We start from the raw sequence: 20,754 nt of genomic DNA on the forward strand, positions 1-20,754 counted from the left end.
TAATATTGCAAACTTTTTCTAGCTTAATTACATATGGATAGAGAGATTCAAACATCTTATCTCATTTGTGAATTTTTTTTTAAATATAATTTACTATATAAACTTTATTTATATAGTACATCGTATTTATATTTGCACTCCATTTTGTAAATAGGAACCAAAACAATCATTTGTTTGAGAATGTTATCATCAATATCGACGTTGAAAAGTATATAAACTTTTCTAAAATTGAAAGGAATTATAATAACATTGATTTTTTTTTTTTGCTTAATTACATATGAGTGGGAAGATTCAAACATCTGATCTCATTTTAATGATGATTTTTTTTTACTATAATTTAGTATATATACATACAGAAGTGTCCAAATATGTGAATATGAATATTTAGAAGGATAAAATGATTGAAATCATTTATAGAAGGAAATATTAAAGAATATGATGTTACTTAAACGTAAAAGTCATAAATGCACATTAATGTGTTTTTAACATTAAAATTAATGATTGGAATATGATTCAAAAAGAGTTGGGTGATAGGAAAGGTAGGTTGCCATTTTCAGGTAAGAAGAAAAAGGAAGAAGAAAAGTGAGAGAATTTTTTGCTGCCTTGTTGATAGGGATAACATGTTCATTATGATGGCTTGACAAACTTAATTAACTACCTTTCACCATGAAATTAGGGACCCATTGCTTATTACTCAATTTTCTTCTCCTAAAAAATCTACATATATTTATTTTTCCTTTAAAAAAATGCAAAAATAAAAGTTTTATCTATAAACTCAACCACACGATTCAATTTCATTTTGTTAACTTCCCCTGATATCAACAGTATATTTAAAGATAGTATAAAAGAAAATTAAAATTTTATTATTTTATGTAAATAATTTTCTCTATTTTTGAAAATCCCCGAAAGATAAAGTATCGATGCAGTAGTATTGAAAAGAATATATATATATATATATATAATTAGATGAAAATTGTATCTTTAGTAATTATAAAAGAATGTAGAATTCAGTTTCAAATTTCAGATAAATATGAAACCTTGAAATTAGTGCACATTAACATAAGATTATAAAGATTGTAAGGTGTATTCACCTAACTTTTGTTGATTTAATCCTTATTATTTATGCAAACAGTGACCCCCTTGATTATTGGGTCATTAAGCAAACAATGGCAGACCAAACCAAATGGCACTTTTTTTTTCCTCACTTTTCTTTTATTTTTTTAGTTGATTTAGAGATTATATAAATACGCGGTCTTACAAAATAAACAAATAATTACTATTGTAATTGGATATTCAAAAACCATATCCTAATCTCACCGTAAAAGAAGGGCTCTAAGTTTTTGTGTATGAATATAAAAATATCCCTTCTTTCTTTGTGGGCTGCTTCGAGTGCAGAAGCTAGGCCCCACCACTTTGCAACTATTATTATTTTTATATTTTTTGCACTTCTAATTTTAATATTCATAATGTGCTCAATTATTAATTGTATTTACATTTTTTAATTCTTACTTTACTTATACTAATATATTTTCCAAATCAAAAAAAGGCAACTTGATCTGTGGTTATTGTTTTAAAATAAATTTACACAAAAGCTATCTAGTTGTCGTTTTAAAAAAAGAATTAATTTTTTGTTATTATAAATTTGTTTTTTGAATAAACTATTTGCACGGTGGAACTATTTAAATTTTAATTTATGAACAATTAAAGAAAGGTGATGGGAAGGGGTATTTTAAATTATCTTCTTCTATCAACATATTTGAAGAGTTATTGGTAATGACATTAAAAATAAGTTTTTAAATAATCGAATTGGTTATGTGAACACGCTACATTATTGATTCAAGCAGTTTTCTTTAATTAAAAACATATTTTATCTAATGTAAATTTGTTATTTGACCACTCTCAAGTGAGAAAACGAATCACATCTTTTGTATATTTTACTTATCATAAAAACATTTTTTTAATCACTCAATTATGACTTTTTTTTAATAGAAATAAATGGTTGGTTTTCAAATTTGATCGAAATTTATACGATAGCATTACAAAAAGAAAAGAAAGGAATGTACGTAAGTTATTAAAATTGCATCTCGATTATATTCATTTTCTTGTTTATAGACTCGCTAAAATTCAGTGTATTTTGGACTATACTTACCAAATAAGTCAACTTCAACCAAATTGAAAAATTTTAAAATATTATTCTTAAAAAAATAAATAAATAAAGAGGATATTTGGGATAATGACTGTCATAAGATTATAATAACATCTTTTGTTATAGTAAAAACTATTTTATAGTCAAACTCTCATTTGCTACAGTATTTACTATTTTACACCTCTCAAACTAAAATAGTTTACACCTTCAAACACGTACTATTATAATTCAAACTAAAATAATTTACATCACAAATACAAACTATTATAACCTAACTATAATAATTTAGGACTATAATAATCAACTTCTTACCCTAAACGTCCCAAAGAGTTTACCACATGACAAATGTGTTTGGACAACATAGTAGACTGCATAAAGATGAATGTAGTTGAGCGGCATTCAATTTTTTTTTTCACTAAAACAAATCAAATGGTAAATTTTTATTTGGTGGATTAGATTTATTTCTAAGTATAAAATTTGGATTCTATCATCTATATAAAGTGAAATTTTGGACAATAACATTTTTATATTTGGTTAATCCGAGCATGATTGAATAGACAATGACACATATTGCCTTCGTTAGGGGCAATTATTTTTTCTTCTATCGTCAAAGACTTAAAAAATAATAATAGTAAATAAAAATCATACCTTCAGTATTAGAAAAAAGTTTTTAAATCCAAAATTATCACAAAAACAAATTAAAAAGTGAAAAAAAATGATATAACTCTATTTTATTTAATAACCGAGATAAAAATTCAGATTTATTTATCGAAAAAGTAATATTGTTGGAAAAAGAAGTATATGGAAAATGAGTATTTAAGAAGAATCAAAAAAGGAAAAATAAAAGGAAGAAAAAAAAGAAAAGCAAAGGGGGAAGATTGGGAAGAACGTGAAGAGAAAGGAAGGAAAGAACGTGTAAAAGCGTGTGGGGGGTGGACCACACGTGTGGACCCAAGAAAAGAGTGGGGCCAGCACGCGTGACCTTTGTTAACTTTATAATCGTGCTCCCAATAGTAATTCAAAAGCAGTGCGCTTAGAGAGAGAAACATCCCATTTTCTTCCCAACATTTTTTACTAAATACATATTCTTTTTCCTAGTATTTAACAACTCATAAAATACTATATTACTTATTTTAAAAAATATATATATATATATACACGTATGTATGTATATATATAATTTTACTTTATGAATTATTTCCAACATTCATTTCATTCTCAAATGAATCTTTTGTGACACACAGCAACATAAACTATTGAGATGATTAAGGAGTTTAAAAAATGGCATTTCAGTTTCAGGAAAACATTGATACAACCCCAATCCTTTGTCTAAATATTCACCACCTTTTTTTTTAATCGAAATTGCTCAGATAATTATCATAATTTTCAAGAAAAAAATAAAATGTTTTCAAATTTTATAACGAAAATGTTAATAAAAAATAAAAAGCATCGAAACTAGCAGTATTGGAAATACATTGGTTAAAATTGGATATTATAAGGTATATGGACTAAATTTTTATTATTTTTTTAAAAAAACCTCCACGTGTCGAAAATGATGATTTAACAATTTTTTTTACAATTACGGTATGGAAATACGGTACAGTACGTATGGGGAAAAATAAGGTGCGGCGCAGGTACATGGGAGAAAATGATATGAAAAATCTGGGACCACAGGATTAGAAACGCGTGTCGTTTCTTTCGGCGTATCAGAGTTTGCGCCAAAAGCAGAAGGGACATTCTTATGGGGAAGTGGGACCTCGTGTTTCTTCACCTCTCTCCCATTTACCCTCTGTGGTTAAAAACCCAAAATACCCTCATGGATTAAAAAAGTAAATTTTCAATAATTTAATAATACTATATTTACACAACAAGGACCTTTGAAATAGATATTTGCAAAAACTTTTGTTCCTTAATTACCTAACAACTTTGGCAGAATGTACCCTTTGTCTCCTCGTTGGGGATATGCAAATTGGTAACCTAAAATCAAAGACACATTGCCATCTTTACAACTTAAACTGAATCTTGAATTAAATCTTCATTATATGTAATTTCACATTTTCTAAGGTACCTAATTAGACAAAACGAATCAATTTTAAGTTAAAACTAAAAAGTATTAGAATTAGAAAACTTTAGATCAAATTATCATTTTAATTTCTATGGTTTTAACTTTCATGTGTCATTTCATTTTTTTTTTTTTTTGAGGTTGGGCATTTTAAACAACAAGCCGTTATAAAATACTTATTAGTTAAAAAAAAATGTTGCTTTTATAAAAAGAAATTCATGCACTTTCCACCTAAATCATCAGCGACCGATGCTTGTGCCCCAAATATGTCTCCAAAATGTAAGAGAGGTTGACTTTCGAAAAAATGGAACACAACACACCAACAAAAGTAGTAAAACAACCGAAATGAAATTAAAACATTAACAAACTTTTAATTCCAAGTGTATGTATGATTTTTTTTTTTTTTTTTTTTTGTGGTTTTAAGATAGATAGAATCCTATATTTATCTAATATTATCAAAATCTATAAAATCCAAATGGGTATTCAGTATAGAAAAAAGAAAATTCAAGCCAAAAATAGTGGATCTAGGGGACACTATCTTGAGAGAGTGTCAAAATCTAATCTTGAGAAAATGAAGAGATCTCATAATTTTGATTAGATATATGTATTGTTATTTTTTTAGATAATATGTGGGAGAGTAAATATGGGACCTCAAAATTGATAGAATAAGTTCATGGTCAAGGTTTAAAATTTCTATGGAAATAAAATTATAAAAATTTAAAATTTAAAAAATTAATAAATAAACTTAAATTAATAAATAAACATTTTATGATTTTAAAAAAAGTTAACGTATCTATTATTTATATTTATTTATATTAGTGACATTTTGTTGCTTATTTTCTTTATGTTCATATATTTTTCTATCATATAAATAGAAATAACAATTTACTCCTCGTGTTGCTATCAAATAATGAAAACATAGACATATGGACGAGAATTTAATAACATGGATTTGGTCATAGTTGGCACCAACTATGTGTATAAGGTGAAAAGAGCGAGGCAAGGGGTGGAAATTGGAAAGAAGTTAAAAATAGGGGAAAGCGTAAGAAAGAAGAAGCACGCCGACTCCAGACTGTGGCTTTGGTTTTACCCAACATCGCCAAACACAACTCTACCAACGATACTGTTTCATCAAAATTACACAGGCAATTACAAGAATGTGCGGGCAAGCGTGGTCCGTCTTTGTTACCCCTTTCCCTAATCAATCATTTCCTATTCTTTTACTTCAATTCATCGATCGTCGTCATCACCCCGCCGGCGCTTTCTGACGCCAATCTCGGGTTACCATTTTTATCCATGGGGCCCATTACTACTGATTTTGGTCTCTCTCTCTTTCTTTTTTTTTTTTTTTTTTTTTTTTCAGATTTTGTTCCCTGTCTTTCCGTCGTTTCCTTATCATTTTGATGTTTCTAGTTGTACTCCTTCCTAGGTTTCTTCAAATCATTGCTGACGTTCTTTCACTCTTTTTAAACATGGGGTTCGTGGTTTTTAAGCTACTGAAAATGACCTGCAAATCTGGAGAGTTTTTTTTCTTTCTTCTTTTTTTAATAAAGGAAGACGTGTATTTGAAGTTTAAGAGTTAATTAAGAACGATGCTAATCCAAGGCATGGGCCTAGCAGGACAGACTCTGCCGCGCATGCCAGTTTAATGGCAGAAACCAAATTCCAGTCCACGACAACTAAGAACATTTGTGACTTCTGCAAGCTTAAATCTGTGATTACAAACTTCACTTACTTTGAATGATATTGGGAGTCTGGGACATGATTTCAATAACAAAAAGAGTAACAGACAAGATTTCTGTAACAAATTATATCAAATTAATAATTAAAAAAAAAAAAAAAAGAATAAGAGATTAGACAAAATAGAAGTCAGGTTGTTTGCAGCAATCGTGTGGCTCAACTTCTTCAGCTCCAACTCTTACCACAGGGACAGAATTCAAACAGTTGAAGCAAATTGACAATTTTTTATGTGGTATTCATCGAAACAAAAACTTTTAAAATAAGAACCAAAAAATGTAGCAATCATTATAAACCCACTAACCAATTCTTCTTGTACCTATTGGCTAGCTAAAAATCCAAACACTCTAAGTTACTTGAAGACAAACCAACTGTTTGTAAATTCTGTTATACTAAACCATTGATCTTTAACGTGTTCTTCAGGGTGGTGTAAGTTCTTGACGACGACATTTCTTAAAATTTAAAAAGAAAGAAAAAAAAAATCTGAGGCATATGAATTGACCGACCCATTATGAATCTTTTACTAGCTACAGACTACCAAGTATGCCTCATGATTTCTTCCCATACCAAGTCAAGAACAAACACTCAATCAACCCAAAATGAAAACGAGTTATTAAGCATGACTAGGACAAGAGGAGCCGATCAACTTAATCTTAAGAATTTGATAGCGATTAGATAGATTAGGTAAAGATATGATATTTGATAAACTAACAAAGTCAATAATAGTGGCTATCATTGAATCTTTTGTATTTAAAAATGAGGGTGATTCCACAGGAAACTTCCCTCCAACTTGGAATCCCATATATTTGCATTACTCAGGTTCTAAATCGGTCAGTATAAACTTTACAGGACTCATGCTCCCCAATGGCCTGAAATTACAAACTCCGGACAGAAATATCATCACTAGTTTATAATTCGAGCCCGTTACATATTTGGAATCAAAACATGATCGAATTCTATTCTCAGTGGATACTATAACTCATATTGGATATAGATCACATGAAGCAAGAAAGAAAGCAGATACGCTGATTGACTGAAGCACACAACCTGATGATGCTATTTTCCAAACACATACTCAAGTAGGCGGCAATCAAGGTCAAAATGTCTGCAGAGAAGTCGCTGCAACAAGATAGAACCAAGAAGTTAAAAAGAGACTACTTGGATCACGAAAGAAGCTAACTCAATCTATTGGTCAAAACATCAAATAGAGAACCACCTCGCATATGTTGAAAACCTATAGAAGCTAACTCAATAAGGTGATCCTCCAACATCATTCATGGAAAGTCTCCTCGTATAGACATTAAGTAGGCCATGTATTCGGAATTGATTGGCCATGTAATTGGGTTGCTTCAGTTCAGATGGCAATCTTTATGATAATTTGGTTATTTATGATTTTATTTACTTGAAATATAATATAATTAGGACGTCGCTCAGCCATAATTGACATTATGTACTCCTCTTGAAGTAGGAGATTTAAAACCCCATTCCTTCATTTGTTGTATTGTACTTATAAAAAGGAAAAAAGAAACTAATTATAATTGTTGTTTGGCAATTAGGTTTTTTTTTTTTTTAAAAAAAAAATAATTCATGAGCATTCAAACCAACTTGCATGCATCTTCACTATTCACACGAACAGCCCTACCAAATTTGGTTGTCAAAGGTTGGAAAAAAAAAAATCCAAAAGCAGTGAAATATTGTCCATCATCGACAGGTATTCAACTCTTATTTATTTATTTTGTAAAGAAATGTGGGAAGAAGTGGACGTAATATTATATCAACAGGCATTTCTTTCAGAAGAAAAGAAATGGCATCAATAAGTACTTTACATGAACTAATGCAAGCCATGCTGTCTTCACTTTCTGAAAATTATCCATATTTGTACGCCCAAAAATATTAAAACCGTTCCAAAAAGAAGGTTACCTTGGTTATTGGAGGGTATGCTTTTATTTCAAAATCCAAATCTGGAAGGCGAGCAATCTCAGCTGCATTCTCAAATAAGATATAGGTAGGGAGCTGATTCATACTTCCTGATAAATTCATTCGGAAGTTATAAGATATTCTGATTGCTTAGTCTTTGCAAAACTGAAAAATGACATTCGAATTCAGAAATTCAAAAACAATTACCACCAAGTGATATTCCAAATTTCTCAGCAACATTTGGAAAGAGCCCAAGATCAACTACTCCAAATGATAGATGTTTGTTTGAATATCTGCTTAAGAAGACGTGAATACAAATCTAAGCTACTTCAAGCAAAAAGTGTGGTCATATGGTGGGGGGGAAATATATATAGAATTACAAAAATAAAAAAATAAAAAAATCAGTGTTTCAGATCCATGGAGCCGATCTAGCTGTGCTCAAGGGTGAAGATTTCCAGGTTTTCATATGTGAAACATGAAAAATTTCTATATCAAATTCAACAGAAAAGACAACACCAAAGATAGACAAGAACAATTGCTGATACAGAAGCAACACAATTTCTTATAAACTCTCCTCTCCCTGAATCCATCAACACAGTAAAAGGCAAAGTACTCACGTAACTGATAGCTCAGGCAAGCATCTACTAGACCGTATGCAGTCAACTGAGAAGGAAACACGAAACTCAACCTAGCAATTTGGGAAAGCCATCTCCATTAAGCACTAAAGAAAATCAAGAAAGATGAGAATTCTGTATACATGATAAAATGACATACAGATTATAAGCATTTGAACTTGTCAATGCATAAAAGTTGCTCAGAAGTTAAAATCTGGAGTACAGATTTGCAGAGGTGGATTCTCAATTTCGGGAAATAAAGTTAATTCCGAGAGACCAAGTTAATTGCTCCTAGCAAACATCCAAAGAAAAAAGGAAAAGGAACTTAATTTAATTTCAACACCGAAAATATTATGGAATCTTTGGATGTACTAAATTATCAACAGCTTGATCTTATTTACATAATCATTAACTTATTACTTTTTTTCTGTTTTCATACCCTATAAACTATACGTGTCTAAGCCAACTTGCTCATATCTCGACTATTCTCACATGAGAACTATTTTACCTTGCTATATCTGGTTCCCAAAATAACTCATAAACCCTGGTAAGTAGCTACATAAGAAGCATAGACACTTTAATTCAGATAGTATGTTCGTGTAAGACACTTGGATACTCCGCATTTGTTGGACACGTGTTGGACTTGACCCTTGTTAGCACAATAGATGTGTGCAATGTTTTTAAAAGCTGCACGATAATTTTCTGGGGCAGAAGACAAGAAAAAAAAAAGGATTTTTTTTTGTGAGACACACTATATATAAAAGTACTACATAAAGCACAAAAAACATAGTTGATGTGGAAACTGCAAATATAAAAAAAGGCCACTAAACACAAGAAGTTTGCATTTAGGCTTAGTAAATTTGATTTTTTTTAAGTTAATAAAGAAGAAAAACCCTAATTATTACTATGTTTAAAACATAATGAAAAAACCTCCAAGCTCAAGGCTTTAAGCCTTAGGGCTTCACAAAAGGCAGGTGCATCTTATTTTGTGAGGCTCACCTTTTCAAGGCGAAGCACAAAAGCTGCACCTTAAGCCTAGGCACGTGCCAGGGAGGGCTTTTTAAAACCCTGGATGTGTTAAACCCTGTGTACAAAGCTAATATGGGTCTAACATTTGCTAGACACATATTGAATACTTATACTTGTTAAGCATATTAAATTGAAAAGTAAATTATACAAGGAAAAAACAATAATTTTAAAGAGATAAATACATCAAACACCTCTTTAAAGCCTATAAATACATAAACTTGTTGAATTTGAATTTCCTTCTTATATCAAAACATATATATTTTTTGAGAGCATATATTTTGATAAATCTGTCATTGTTATGTCCATGTCCTACATTTAAAAGAAATGACATGTCATTGTATCTGTGTGTCGTGTCGAATATGTGTTTCATATTTGTATTTGTGCTTTTTAGGTACAATGGTCATCATAACTTGAATTCATTTCTTCTAATCCCTTTATTATTTACATGGTCCCTATTCATCACTAGGTCAACCTATCCCATCGTAGTTAACGATCATCAATTTATTTATATGTCTAACATGGATTAATATGTCCATAAGAGCTATGCTATTTCAAGTTTCATCATGAAACTCTCCATATTGTTTTGTCTGACAGATTTTCCTATTATCAATTTTGTACTCTCGCTGTTTCTCTATCTACAAACTAAAAATAATTTAAGAAGTAAATTAAGCTTCCTGCCTCAAAATGTTGCAACTCACTCAATCAAGTTGAAAACACTTACTATTACAGTATACATTAGAGAACAGTTGCTAAAAAAAAATGTGTAGTAACTCAAAATTTTATAGCAAAGAAAGTACTAGGTAAAGAGACTGTAGAATGAACCAGCCAGAATCTTGACTTGTTGTTCCCCTCGGTCAGCAAGGATTCCAGCTGCAGTGGAGTTAACTTACTACAGGTACCTACAGAAACGAGTTTAACAGGAAAGAAAAAGCAATTTATGTAAATCACATTGCAAGCATATAATATACTAGACTCACTGGACAATAATTTTGTTGTACAAGGGTTTTGTAAGATTCCAGGAGAGTTAAAAGACAAAAAGGAATTGAAGGGTAAAGTTGATCTTATTTCAAACCTGATCCTTGGAAAACAGGTTGTTGAGTAAAGATGTATATCCCTGTGTAGAAGGAAAAGGAAATAGCATACTATCATATCACAATTGACACCCATCAATAAATTTATGAGCACAACATGGATTAAGACCGCCCAGCCCCCCCCCCCCCCCCCCAAAAAAAAAAAAAAAAAAAAACACTCTTACCTGTAAACACGATTACATACCAAATTGCAAGGTGATAATCCATCATAGAAGCGAGAGCAACTAGAAAAATCTGAACGAATTGAAAAACCAGGTCAGTTGATCAATGAGCAAAGATAATATAAAAGACCCGCTACAACCGAATAAGACCAGGGTGAAACTACAGGAACAACATCAAAGTCACTATGTGCAGCAGAGCAACGTATGATCCACTCGACTCCACAGTTAGTTTCCGATAGATGTCGAATCAATTTTCATCACAAGAAATTTCCTAATCAATAACGAAGGGAGTAACTACCTTAACAAACAACAGCATATCGGCAATAAAGGCCTCCGGCGTCTCTCCTCTCACCATCTGGCGTGAAAAGAGAATACAATCGTTAGTACCAATTAAGTGCTCAAGCATCATTCAAGAACTAATCACTCATATTTCCCAAACATCAATCGATATAAAATCTAACTAGTCGAAATTAAAATATTCAAACTCTCTTTACCCTAAAAATAGAAATTTAAAATACTACTATAGGATGTGGAAGATACCTTAAACATGCAGAAAATCAGAAACACCAAAATCGCTTGCAGCTCCTAAAGAGATGAACAAGAAACAAGAAAACAATGAGCGAAATTAGGTCGTCCGAGTACTAAAGGCACCTACTACAATATAAACAATAGAAAAATGGAAATTAAGAGTTGTATCAAATTGGAGAAGTGAGAATTAATACCCGGCAAAGAAGAATATGTGTGATGTTATAGAAGAGGATATGATTTGCAGAACTTCGAATTACTAAATAGGAAAAGAAGGCTAGAAAATGAGAGAGATAGTAGGGCTCTGTCACCATTAGATTCAACCACTCCCCCGGTCGAAAGTTGCTCCGCTCCTGCTTCTTATCCACCATGGCGATTCACTGTATCAGACTTGTGGATGTTTCTGCGATAACAGAATCCTATACGAATGATCGCAGCGCCGTGAAAGACGCTGTCAGATTGAACGTCGACGGGAGGTTCACACTCAACAGTTTCCACCTTCCGGTCCACGTCTCCCTATTTTATGAAAATGATAAAGACATTGGGCCGGACCAGAACTCCAAGAAATAGCCCTCTTGTATGGGCCGGTAATGGGCTGGATAACCGGCCAACCGGCCCACGTTTTTTTCCAATTTGGGCTGGGCTAGGCGCATCAAGTTTGTGTTTGGGCCTAATACTAAAGCCTGTTAACAACATTGTACGCTAATTTCAGGTCCACCAAGGTTATGCACCAATTGCATTGTACTAATTCAATTCATCATGACTTGGAATAGTTAGTTACTATTTGCTTTCTTTAAAATTTAAGGTACATTGGGATTTTTATTTTTGAAGGGGTGACTTAGAAAAGAGTGCAGGGGGATGATTAAAATGGGTATTGGGATCAGGAATTGTTGATTACTAAGGTAGGGAAAAGAATGAAGGATGGGAACCTAAAAAGAATATAATGATGGGAAAATAAAAAAAAAAAAAATTCTAAAAAAATAGTGATAAAGTTGAAATTGGGAAGAGAGTGGGTGTTAAATAAAGTCCACATGGATTTAGAGACAAGCAACCACCAAGAAAGCAAAAGGCAGAACCGACGTCTCCCACCCCCCCATGTGACTTAGCCGGGAGTGAAGGGGAAAATGGTTATGGAGTCCTACAGCAAAATTTTATTTGGGTCTCACAGCACGTGCCTTAGCCCATCCACTCACGTGATATAACTATTCCCCTATTTTACTTCGACTTCCCCTTCCCCTTCCCCCACGTGGTATCTGCAAACTGAAGCAACCCAAAACGCTCCGTATTTGCGTTGCTTTCAATTGATTTTTCTTCCATTTTTAACACCACCGCCAGTTTAGGGTTTGGACACGAGCGATGCACTTAGTCACATGCTTGGCTGACAACGGGCCCCACCTAGATCACGTGCAAACTGGACCCCACACTCACACCCCACCCCCACACCTCTCTCCAGTCCCATACTCTTCCTTCTTTGTTTATTTATTTAATTTACCAAGTTCAGAGCTTCCACGTTCCACCCTCCCCCTAAATTAAAATTAATACTTTGAATAGTAAAAATAATAATAATAAAATAAAAAAAAATAGGAATAAATTTGAGGAATAGAGAATGGGAGGGAAGGACCTTATCCACTGCGGGAAGAAGAGTGTTTGCCTAGGGATTGATTTGAGTCGGAAGGACCCCGCTTAACAGCATCACCCTTCACTTCTAGATGTCTGCCACGTGTTATGATGGCCGACAGTTTAAACATCACCTTCCATTCAGGTAATTTTTAACGTACGTACTTCCTTTTTTTCCCCCTCAAATGGTAATTACACTCAGACCCATGCATGCAATACATTTTTCTCTTCTTTTTTTTTTATCATGCACCAAAACGACGTCGGTTATGCGACTAATGCAATTTCATTTCATCCCCTACTACTCGATTTCATTCTTCAGCATCTTTGGCACGTGCCTCCTTTGTTTTTTTACCCGTCACTACATTAATCCAAAGTCAAACACACGGCATTTTCTTTGAATCCCAACGGACCTTAAAACAACTTACTTCATCCCCATTCTTTCCATTTAATTAATCTCTCATTTTTCCCACTTTTTTACCTTCTTTTTTCCCCCTTCCTTTTTCCTGTGGGTATATACATTTTGATTTATCTCTATCAAAATCCTCCATTTTAGCTGTCTTCCTGTCTCCTTTGGATGCAAATTAAAAAATTAAAAAAAAGGGGAAAAAAAAAAAGAAAAGAAAAAAAGTTATCTCTATCTTTCTCTCTCATCTTACATAGCCATAACTCCTTCACACTTCACTCTCGGCCACTCTCTCATTTTCCTCTCTCTCACTTTTTTCTCCTTCTCAATCGCTACTTTCCTCACTATTTCCCATTCACAAACCCTCAGTTTTTGCCCACACACATTAACTCTAATGGAAGGACCCGAATATTTCCAGCCCGGTTTTTGCTCTCAATTCCCTACCGAAAACCGCCAGTCCTCAGACGCAAATAAAACCACCGTCGTCCCATCCTCCGCCGCTGCTGCTACTGCCGACCATTTCATCGTCGAGGATCTTTTAGACTTCTCTAATGACGACGACGTTGTCTTCACCGACGGAACTTTCGACAACCAAACCCCTACCTCTACCGATTCCTCCACTCTTACTTTACTCGATTCATGCAATTCCTACCCCAATTTCGAACAACACAACAATGGCCACAACTATAATTTCGCAGACGCCAATTTCTCCACCGACCTCGGTGTGCCGGTAATAACGAACCACATTCATTGTTTTCCCATTTCTCTTTTTCAATTTTCTCAAAACAATGTCTGAATTCATTTTTTGTCCAATTTTGTATTGTGTTTTGTTCGCCATTTCTTCAGTACGATGACTTGGCTGAGCTCGAATGGCTTTCCAATTTCGTGGAAGATTCTTTCTCAGCTGACGACTTGGAGAAGCTGAGTTTGATATCCGGGATGAATTCCCGGACCGACCATGAGGATGACGCCTCAAAAACTCGAGAATTCCAGACCGGATTGAACCGGAACCACTCACCCGGACTCTCCGTACCGGCTAAAGCCGCTCGTAGCAAGCGGTCTCGGGCGGCGCCCTGCATATGGAACTCCAGATTATCCGTACTCTCCCCCACAAATTCCTCCTCAGAAACCGACGTTGTCGTCACGCTCACGCCACATCCAAACACCGCTAAGAAAACCGCCAAGAAGAAAGAAACCCCGGATGACACGTCGTCCGCCGGCAATGGGGAAGGCCGTAAATGCCTCCATTGCGCCACCGACAAAACGCCGCAGTGGCGAACGGGCCCAATGGGCCCAAAGACGTTGTGTAATGCTTGTGGGGTTCGGTACAAGTCTGGCCGCCTGGTACCGGAATACCGACCAGCGGCGAGCCCCACGTTCGTACTGACGAAACACTCGAATTCTCACCGGAAAGTTATGGAACTCCGGCGGCAAAAAGAGATGATGAGAGCACAGCAACAACAACAGTATCTTCATCATGAGAGTATGGGGTTTGATCATGTATCCAACGACGACGATTATTTGATCCATCAACACATAGGGCCCCTCTACCAATAGCTCCCTCCATCAAAAATCCAACGCCATCCGTTGATTTCCTTCAAGTTTCCTGACAATTAGAGAAAAAAAGAGAGAAAATGTTTTTGAATTTAGTGGGCTAATTATATTTCAAAATCTGATTTAGAGTCACTTTACTTGAGTTAATTTTTAGATTCAATTTCTAACAATCAACTTAAATTTTGAATTTAGCATACTGATAATCACTTTTCTTAAAGTTGTCTCTTTTTTCTCTTTTATTCATAAGCCAAAAGTTGGGCTTGCTCTGAAATCCACTCCAATATTTTTTCTGATCTTCTTCCCTTTATTATATTAATATTAACTCCATACAACTTATTATGTTTCCTCTCCTTATAAGATATCAGTTTAATGTTAAAATAAAGGAAATGGGGTAGAAATTGAAGGGGAGTGATCCACTGCAAGAAATTAGAAATTGGAGAGGAATGATGCACTACAAGAAATCAGATCTTTAGCGATAAATTATTTGCGACTATTCTATAATCGTCGCATTATTAGCAACAAAATATTATTTTTGTCTCTAACCATGCAATGAAACAAAAAAAAAAGTTGCAATAATGCAACATTTAACACCAATAGTCATTGCCTAACGACGTTGGATGCAACGAAACGCACGTTCGACGCAAGTGCCTTTGCGACTAATTGGACTTTAGTTGCAGGCCCAATTAATGGACGAGAGGTTTGACGTTTTAGGGTATGTGATGAGAGCCCATATCGTCGCAGTCGTCGCAGAGGATTCGTAGCAAGTCTTTTTATGTTTTTTTGACTAATTGAGTTTTACAACTAATTAGGCTTTAGCCGCAGTCCCAACTATTGGGTGGAAGGTTTGATGCTTTAGGTCATGTGATGAAATCCCTAATCGTCACACGATACGATAAACCATCCGTTCGTCGCAAGACTTTTTTTACTTTTCCACTCTTTCTTTCACTCGAGAACGAGAATTTTCATTTCACTTTTTTCCCTTCGTTTAGTCATTCATCTGAAAGAAAATAAATCTATTGTTCATCGTTCATCGTTCATCCAACGTTTACTAAAAATTTGTTCATTGTTCGTCTGATAGTGAGAGGTTATTCATTATAGAATTGTGTGAAATTAATTTTGGGGGGAAATTGAAAAGAAAAGAAAAGAGGGAAGAAAAGGTTATGTCTTGAAGTTGGCAAAAGTACAGATAAGAGGAAATTTTATTACAGCAGTGGATTTTTTTTTTGAAAAAAGAAAAAACGGAGGAACAAAAATGGCAGTAAAACCCAGCTGATCCAATGGTGGTTTAAATAGGTAATGCAGAGAATGTTTAGAAAAATCTGAAGGACACCACTGGCAGTGAATTGTACAATATGCACTGTACTTTTTAATTTTTAACTTTTGAGAGAGAGAGAGAGGTTAAAAACAAAAATTAAAAGAAAATTTGTGAAAGAAAAAAACAAGTTAGAGTGCAGGGATAATTATGGTAATTAGTATTGCCACTGCCAGAAGGGTAAGAAGCAAAGAGAATATTGGTTTAAAAATTATTTGTGTCAATCATAGGATAAATTGGTAATAATTGATTACTGATTTCAGATTCACTTTTTCTTATTTAATAATCAACAATATACAATACCCAAGTCCAAAACCTTAGGATTAATCCTTTGGGTGCTCACAGTCACATCACATGCCTCTCTTTCTGCACGAAATACTTTTATTATTATTATAATTATTACTAGAAAAGAAAAATAATCTGTCTGCAAAGTTAAACTTAGAATTCAAAACTTAAGCCCTCATTCATTAATTATCCGAAAAAAATCAAAAGGAGAGAAAGTGGGAGAGCATTAACATGGTATAATGAATATGATTAATACTGAAACGAGCTGTATAAAGCAGAAGAAGAAAAAATAATAAATAAAGCTGCATCCTGAAATCCAGACATTAAAAACAGAGCAAAATCAAGCAAGCGGGAAGCAAAAAATTTTGAAACTAAATAGATTCATTTTTAAGATGTCCCCTCTTCCCCAACTCTTCTCTTCTGACAATAACCACAGCCTGTACCTATCAGTTATCTTTCCAGAAACATGAACCCTAAAGTTCCTTCTATTTCTGTACCAAGCAAAATATAAGCAGAGCCAAGCAAAGTTTAAGGTTCCTAAAAGCAATTTCACTCATTACTGTGGTAAGAAGGATAAGAAAAAGAATTGGATTTAGAATTACGCAATTGGAAGCAATCAGGTAAGGATAAAAGAGAGATTGAAGGGCACATGAATGTGTAATGGTATTATGTGGACATGGTAGCGACATGGTCAAAGAAAGTAGATGAGAAATGGGGAACACTCCAACGACACCGTTTCCAATTCCCACTCACAATCTCACGTGCCAAAGATACCACAATACATTTATTTAATTACTTTATATACATATATTATGGTAATATTCGCACATTCAGCTAAAGATACCTAATACCTACGTGCGCACTACTAATTTATCATATAGATAACGTTTCTTTATGTACGCAGCAACCTACAAAGGGCTTAGAGTAGCAGCAAATTTCAAACTAGAGGCTTGCAAAAATCAAAGAGAAGTGCTAAAAAAAGGATTAAAACGAAGAATTTGCAGTTTTCCGTTGCTTGGCCTAGTGTAATGATGATAACAACAGCAATGAGTCTAATTCACTAGGGAGCAACATTGTGTTGGAAATACGCAGATAACAAAATTTATATGAAAATGAGAGATCAATTGGGGAAAGGGTAACGCATTCTGGACTGGGGTTGTCTCATCAGTTATAACCTCAACCTAAACAACAAAATAGAGACCGGGGAATCTCCAATAAATGATTAACAGAGTATTTGTTTCGCCATCCTTTGTGTATCCCACACTTCAATCAGAGCGTTCTCTTAAATTCCATCCCTTATCGCGGCACACAGAGACCCAATTCTGAAACAGTGAAAAACCAGAATTACTTAAGCATTCACTTCAAGTGGAGGAGGAGCTACTTCAAAGTTCAAACAAATGCTACCCTCTAAATTGCTGATGGAGAATCAACTAAACCGAGGGCTACATCAATGGACAAAAGTAAAAGAGCATCTAAAACGGAAGGCCAAACATATGACAGAAAATATTTCGATCATAGATGAAGCATTCATCTGTCCTCAAATAACATCACTATTCACCCTTGTAGTTATAGCAGCCCATCTTTCTCTTATATTAATCAATCACCAATTCAAAAGATGTTAAGCCCACTAAATATAAGTTGGATTAAGGATGAAAAATCTCCTCAGAACAGATGGAGTTGCAGAATTATTTTTTTTATATATATATATACACACACACACACACACACACATAAGCTATACTTATGATCTACAACAACTAAATGTGTGCTACATCTACATGAATATTATTGTTCTCCACTTTCTCAGAAGCTTGTCTATTACCCCACCCATAAGAGTTACTACACTATCTCAAAATCCAGTTAAATACATTCTCTTCAAGAACCAGAACTAGATTTGATGTTAAGTTCAAAAGTGACACATGCAACAGCAATGGAGAATAAATATTTTGACTATTTGGATACTTTGAGAAAAATAATAAACATCAAGTTACTTTCAATAATAACTAATACTATTGGATCATATTGGATCTTCGGTATGTCTAGGTCATAGTATCCTAGAAGTTAGAACTTCAACTATTGAACTACGAAGAATGTAGCTCTATTAGAAAAATCCAGAGTGATTTTTATGAATCAATGATTAAATCCCCACAACGAAGTACTCACATGCATTAAGATAACAGGACCGATATAACCAACTTCACTTCTAGTAAGTAAACTAACTTCAACGAGTCACTTCTTTTCATTTATTTTTTTTTTTTTTAAAAAAAAAAACTTACTTCACTTCTAGTTAGTAAAAACTAACACTTACATCAGTCTTTATGTAAATTCTTGTATGTTTTGTCTTTTCTAAACATAAGAAGAATTGTTAATTGGCATAATTCATCTCCATACAGTTCACATAATATCACTCTCTCGATCTGGCCTCTGTAGAAATTAGCATTTTTAAGGGCAAATCAACAATTGGCAGCACTATGCGAGTTTATAGAATGTGCACAACATAACCAAGGGTCCAAGAGTTCTGTGAACAATGCAGTTTATACGATGTACATAACATAAACAAGAGTTCCATGAACAACGCATCCAGTGAAAATTATCGGAATTTCATATTAATGGACTATTGGCACAGAAAAATAAAAAGTAGAATTCTTAAAATGTAACAATTATTTCCCAATTTGGCCAGGGGTTATCTATTTTCGTCAGTAATAAGTCAATTCAATTAGAATATTAGTTGCTTTCGTTATTTGGTTAGTTAACTTGAAACCCAAATTTAAACCAAAGAACACAGCCTGGCATCAGGCTTTTAATAAGATGCAGAAGAGAATCAAGAGCAAACACTTACAAAGTGATACTGAAAGAGCCCACACCGTAAACTAACGGAACAAGCATAAAATTAAATTGACATTCAAACTTCAAATTGGACTATATTTAAGCAGAATCATAACTCCCATATAAGCATTTTATTCACAGGATGATTAGCAAACAATAGAAAATTCGATCAAATACAAGAGTAAAAATGTAGCTTACAGATAATAAATTATAAAGAATGGAGATATCAAACTCCTGGGTTTGCACTGCAGAGCATACCCTGAGATAACGACCTCGAGAACAATGAATCAATTCCAAGACATGAGATTAGTCGAGCAGAAGAGACTGCCGAATGAAGAGGAAGCAGAGATTGAAGGGAACCCAACTGGGGAACCGACCTGAAGAATCAAAGCTCTCTGTTAGTAATCTAAGAAATGTATATTAGAAAGAGAAAAAAAAAAAAAAAAAAAAACCAAGCAAAAGGTAAAACCACCAAGAAGAGAAATTCTAACTAATGGGGTAAGAAAATAGTTCAATAATCTTGCTTACCTAGAAATTGTAGGTGAAGAACAGAGGGTGAAGGAAGCGGCGGGTCTGGGTTTAATGGAGGGTTTGGTTATGGTGGATTTAATAAGGGAAATGGTTGGGGTTGCCAGAGATCGACAGCGCGAAGCCATTGGAAATGATCAGAGAGAAAGTTGAGAATTAGGGTTTTTCAGGAACCGCCTGCGAAGTTTGGGAAGTTCTTTTTTATCTCTCTCTTACCTTCTTTGCTCGCACTCCGCACAATAAGAAAAATAGTTGATGCATTCGGGGGAGCCTCCCTGATGTTCTATCATAGTTTAATACGTGATAAGTTATTTTTATTTATTTTAAAAATATTTTAATTAATTTTTTTGACGTGAGTGATAAAAGAGAGAAGCATATATATAAGTACATCTTAGGATACACCTAGTATTATCCATTCAATAATACATAACAATACAATTTATTTATTTGTCAAGGTAAATTACATAGATATACTTTCTTTTTTTTGGAGTATATTGTTGGGAATGTCCTAGAACTCGTTGTTCGTAAATTTCGTGTTAAACATTCTATTTATCAATAAAATATTATTGAGTATCTTATTTGATAAAGTTGTTGATATTGCATTCTATTATGAAAATCCAATAAACATACCCATGACTATAGTATGAATACTTTAACTTAAGTTAATAGTATATAACCTAAATGGTCTATAAGTATATTGATAAAATTTGGTATCTCATCCTAGTAACACTATTGAATGCAGCCCATTTTGTATAGATAATACAAATGATGTGATCCACAGATTATTCATGTAGAGACATGTGGGTGGGGGTATCCTATGCAATGAGTTTGCATAAAGACTGGACCACGATATAACCACTTTTCTTTATAACGATCATTTACTGTTAAAACTGACTACTTCATATTAAAGTAACCTAGGATAACTCGATCTTAATCCTGAACTAGCT

The 20,754-nt window shown here is 33.8% G+C and overlaps 3 protein-coding genes across 4 annotated transcripts; 1 reads left to right on the forward strand and 2 right to left on the reverse strand.

Moving 5' to 3' along the window:
* Window positions 1–6,687: 6,687 nt before the first annotated feature.
* On the reverse strand, window positions 6,688–11,830 carry LOC120085843 (Thioredoxin superfamily protein). Its single transcript, XM_039042062.2, has 10 exons — window positions 11,480–11,830; window positions 11,298–11,342; window positions 11,056–11,112; window positions 10,761–10,830; window positions 10,578–10,619; window positions 10,328–10,404; window positions 8,480–8,550; window positions 8,070–8,155; window positions 7,866–7,972; window positions 6,688–7,064 (listed from the first exon to the last, which is right to left on the reverse strand). Exons 1-10 carry the CDS (start codon window positions 11,651–11,653, stop codon window positions 7,002–7,004), a joined length of 792 nt encoding a protein of 263 aa, XP_038897990.1. The 5' UTR covers window positions 11,654–11,830; the 3' UTR covers window positions 6,688–7,001.
* A 1,520-nt stretch (window positions 11,831–13,350) lies between these two features.
* On the forward strand, window positions 13,351–15,073 carry LOC120085842 (GATA transcription factor 9-like). Its single transcript, XM_039042061.2, has 2 exons — window positions 13,351–14,032; window positions 14,149–15,073. Exons 1-2 carry the CDS (start codon window positions 13,697–13,699, stop codon window positions 14,857–14,859), a joined length of 1,047 nt encoding a protein of 348 aa, XP_038897989.1. The 5' UTR covers window positions 13,351–13,696; the 3' UTR covers window positions 14,860–15,073.
* A 2,364-nt stretch (window positions 15,074–17,437) lies between these two features.
* Window positions 17,438–20,075, reverse strand: LOC120085281 (protein NONRESPONDING TO OXYLIPINS 2, mitochondrial). 2 transcript variants are annotated; one of them, XM_039041191.2, is made up of 3 exons: window positions 19,808–20,075; window positions 19,538–19,656; window positions 17,438–17,775 (listed from the first exon to the last, which is right to left on the reverse strand). In XM_039041191.2, exons 1-3 carry the CDS (start codon window positions 19,933–19,935, stop codon window positions 17,750–17,752), a joined length of 273 nt encoding a protein of 90 aa, XP_038897119.1. In that variant the 5' UTR covers window positions 19,936–20,075; the 3' UTR covers window positions 17,438–17,749. The 2 variants fall into 2 exon arrangements, with proteins under 2 accessions (XP_038897119.1, XP_038897118.1); XM_039041190.2 differs by having other exon boundaries at window positions 19,478–19,656.
* Window positions 20,076–20,754: the final 679 nt, after the last annotated feature.

This window comes from Benincasa hispida, chromosome 9 (assembly GCF_027475165.1).
Source record: "Benincasa hispida cultivar pf3 chromosome 9, pf3_genome.v1.1, whole genome shotgun sequence".
Classification (NCBI taxonomy): Eukaryota; Viridiplantae; Streptophyta; class Magnoliopsida; order Cucurbitales; family Cucurbitaceae; genus Benincasa; species Benincasa hispida.

Excerpts from the sequence above, each read along its gene's own strand:
- LOC120085843 (XM_039042062.2), bottom strand. The coding sequence starts at position 11,653 with ATGGTGGATAAGAAGCAGGAGCGGAGCAACTTTCGACCGGGGGAGTGG. Across the intron at positions 10,831-11,055 it reads ATATGCTGTTGTTTGTTAAG|ATTTTTCTAGTTGCTCTCGC; the intron begins GTAGTTACTCCC and ends CAATTCGTTCAG. Across the intron at positions 10,620-10,760 it reads GTATGTAATCGTGTTTACAG|GGATATACATCTTTACTCAA; the intron begins GTAAGAGTGTTT and ends CCTTCTACACAG.
- LOC120085842 (XM_039042061.2), top strand. The coding sequence starts at position 13,697 with ATGGAAGGACCCGAATATTTCCAGCCCGGTTTTTGCTCTCAATTCCCT. Across the intron at positions 14,033-14,148 it reads CCACCGACCTCGGTGTGCCG|TACGATGACTTGGCTGAGCT; the intron begins GTAATAACGAAC and ends CCATTTCTTCAG.
- LOC120085281 (XM_039041190.2), bottom strand. The coding sequence starts at position 19,935 with ATGGCTTCGCGCTGTCGATCTCTGGCAACCCCAACCATTTCCCTTATT. Across the intron at positions 19,657-19,807 it reads TCTTCACCTACAATTTCTAG|GTCGGTTCCCCAGTTGGGTT; the intron begins GTAAGCAAGATT and ends TTGATTCTTCAG.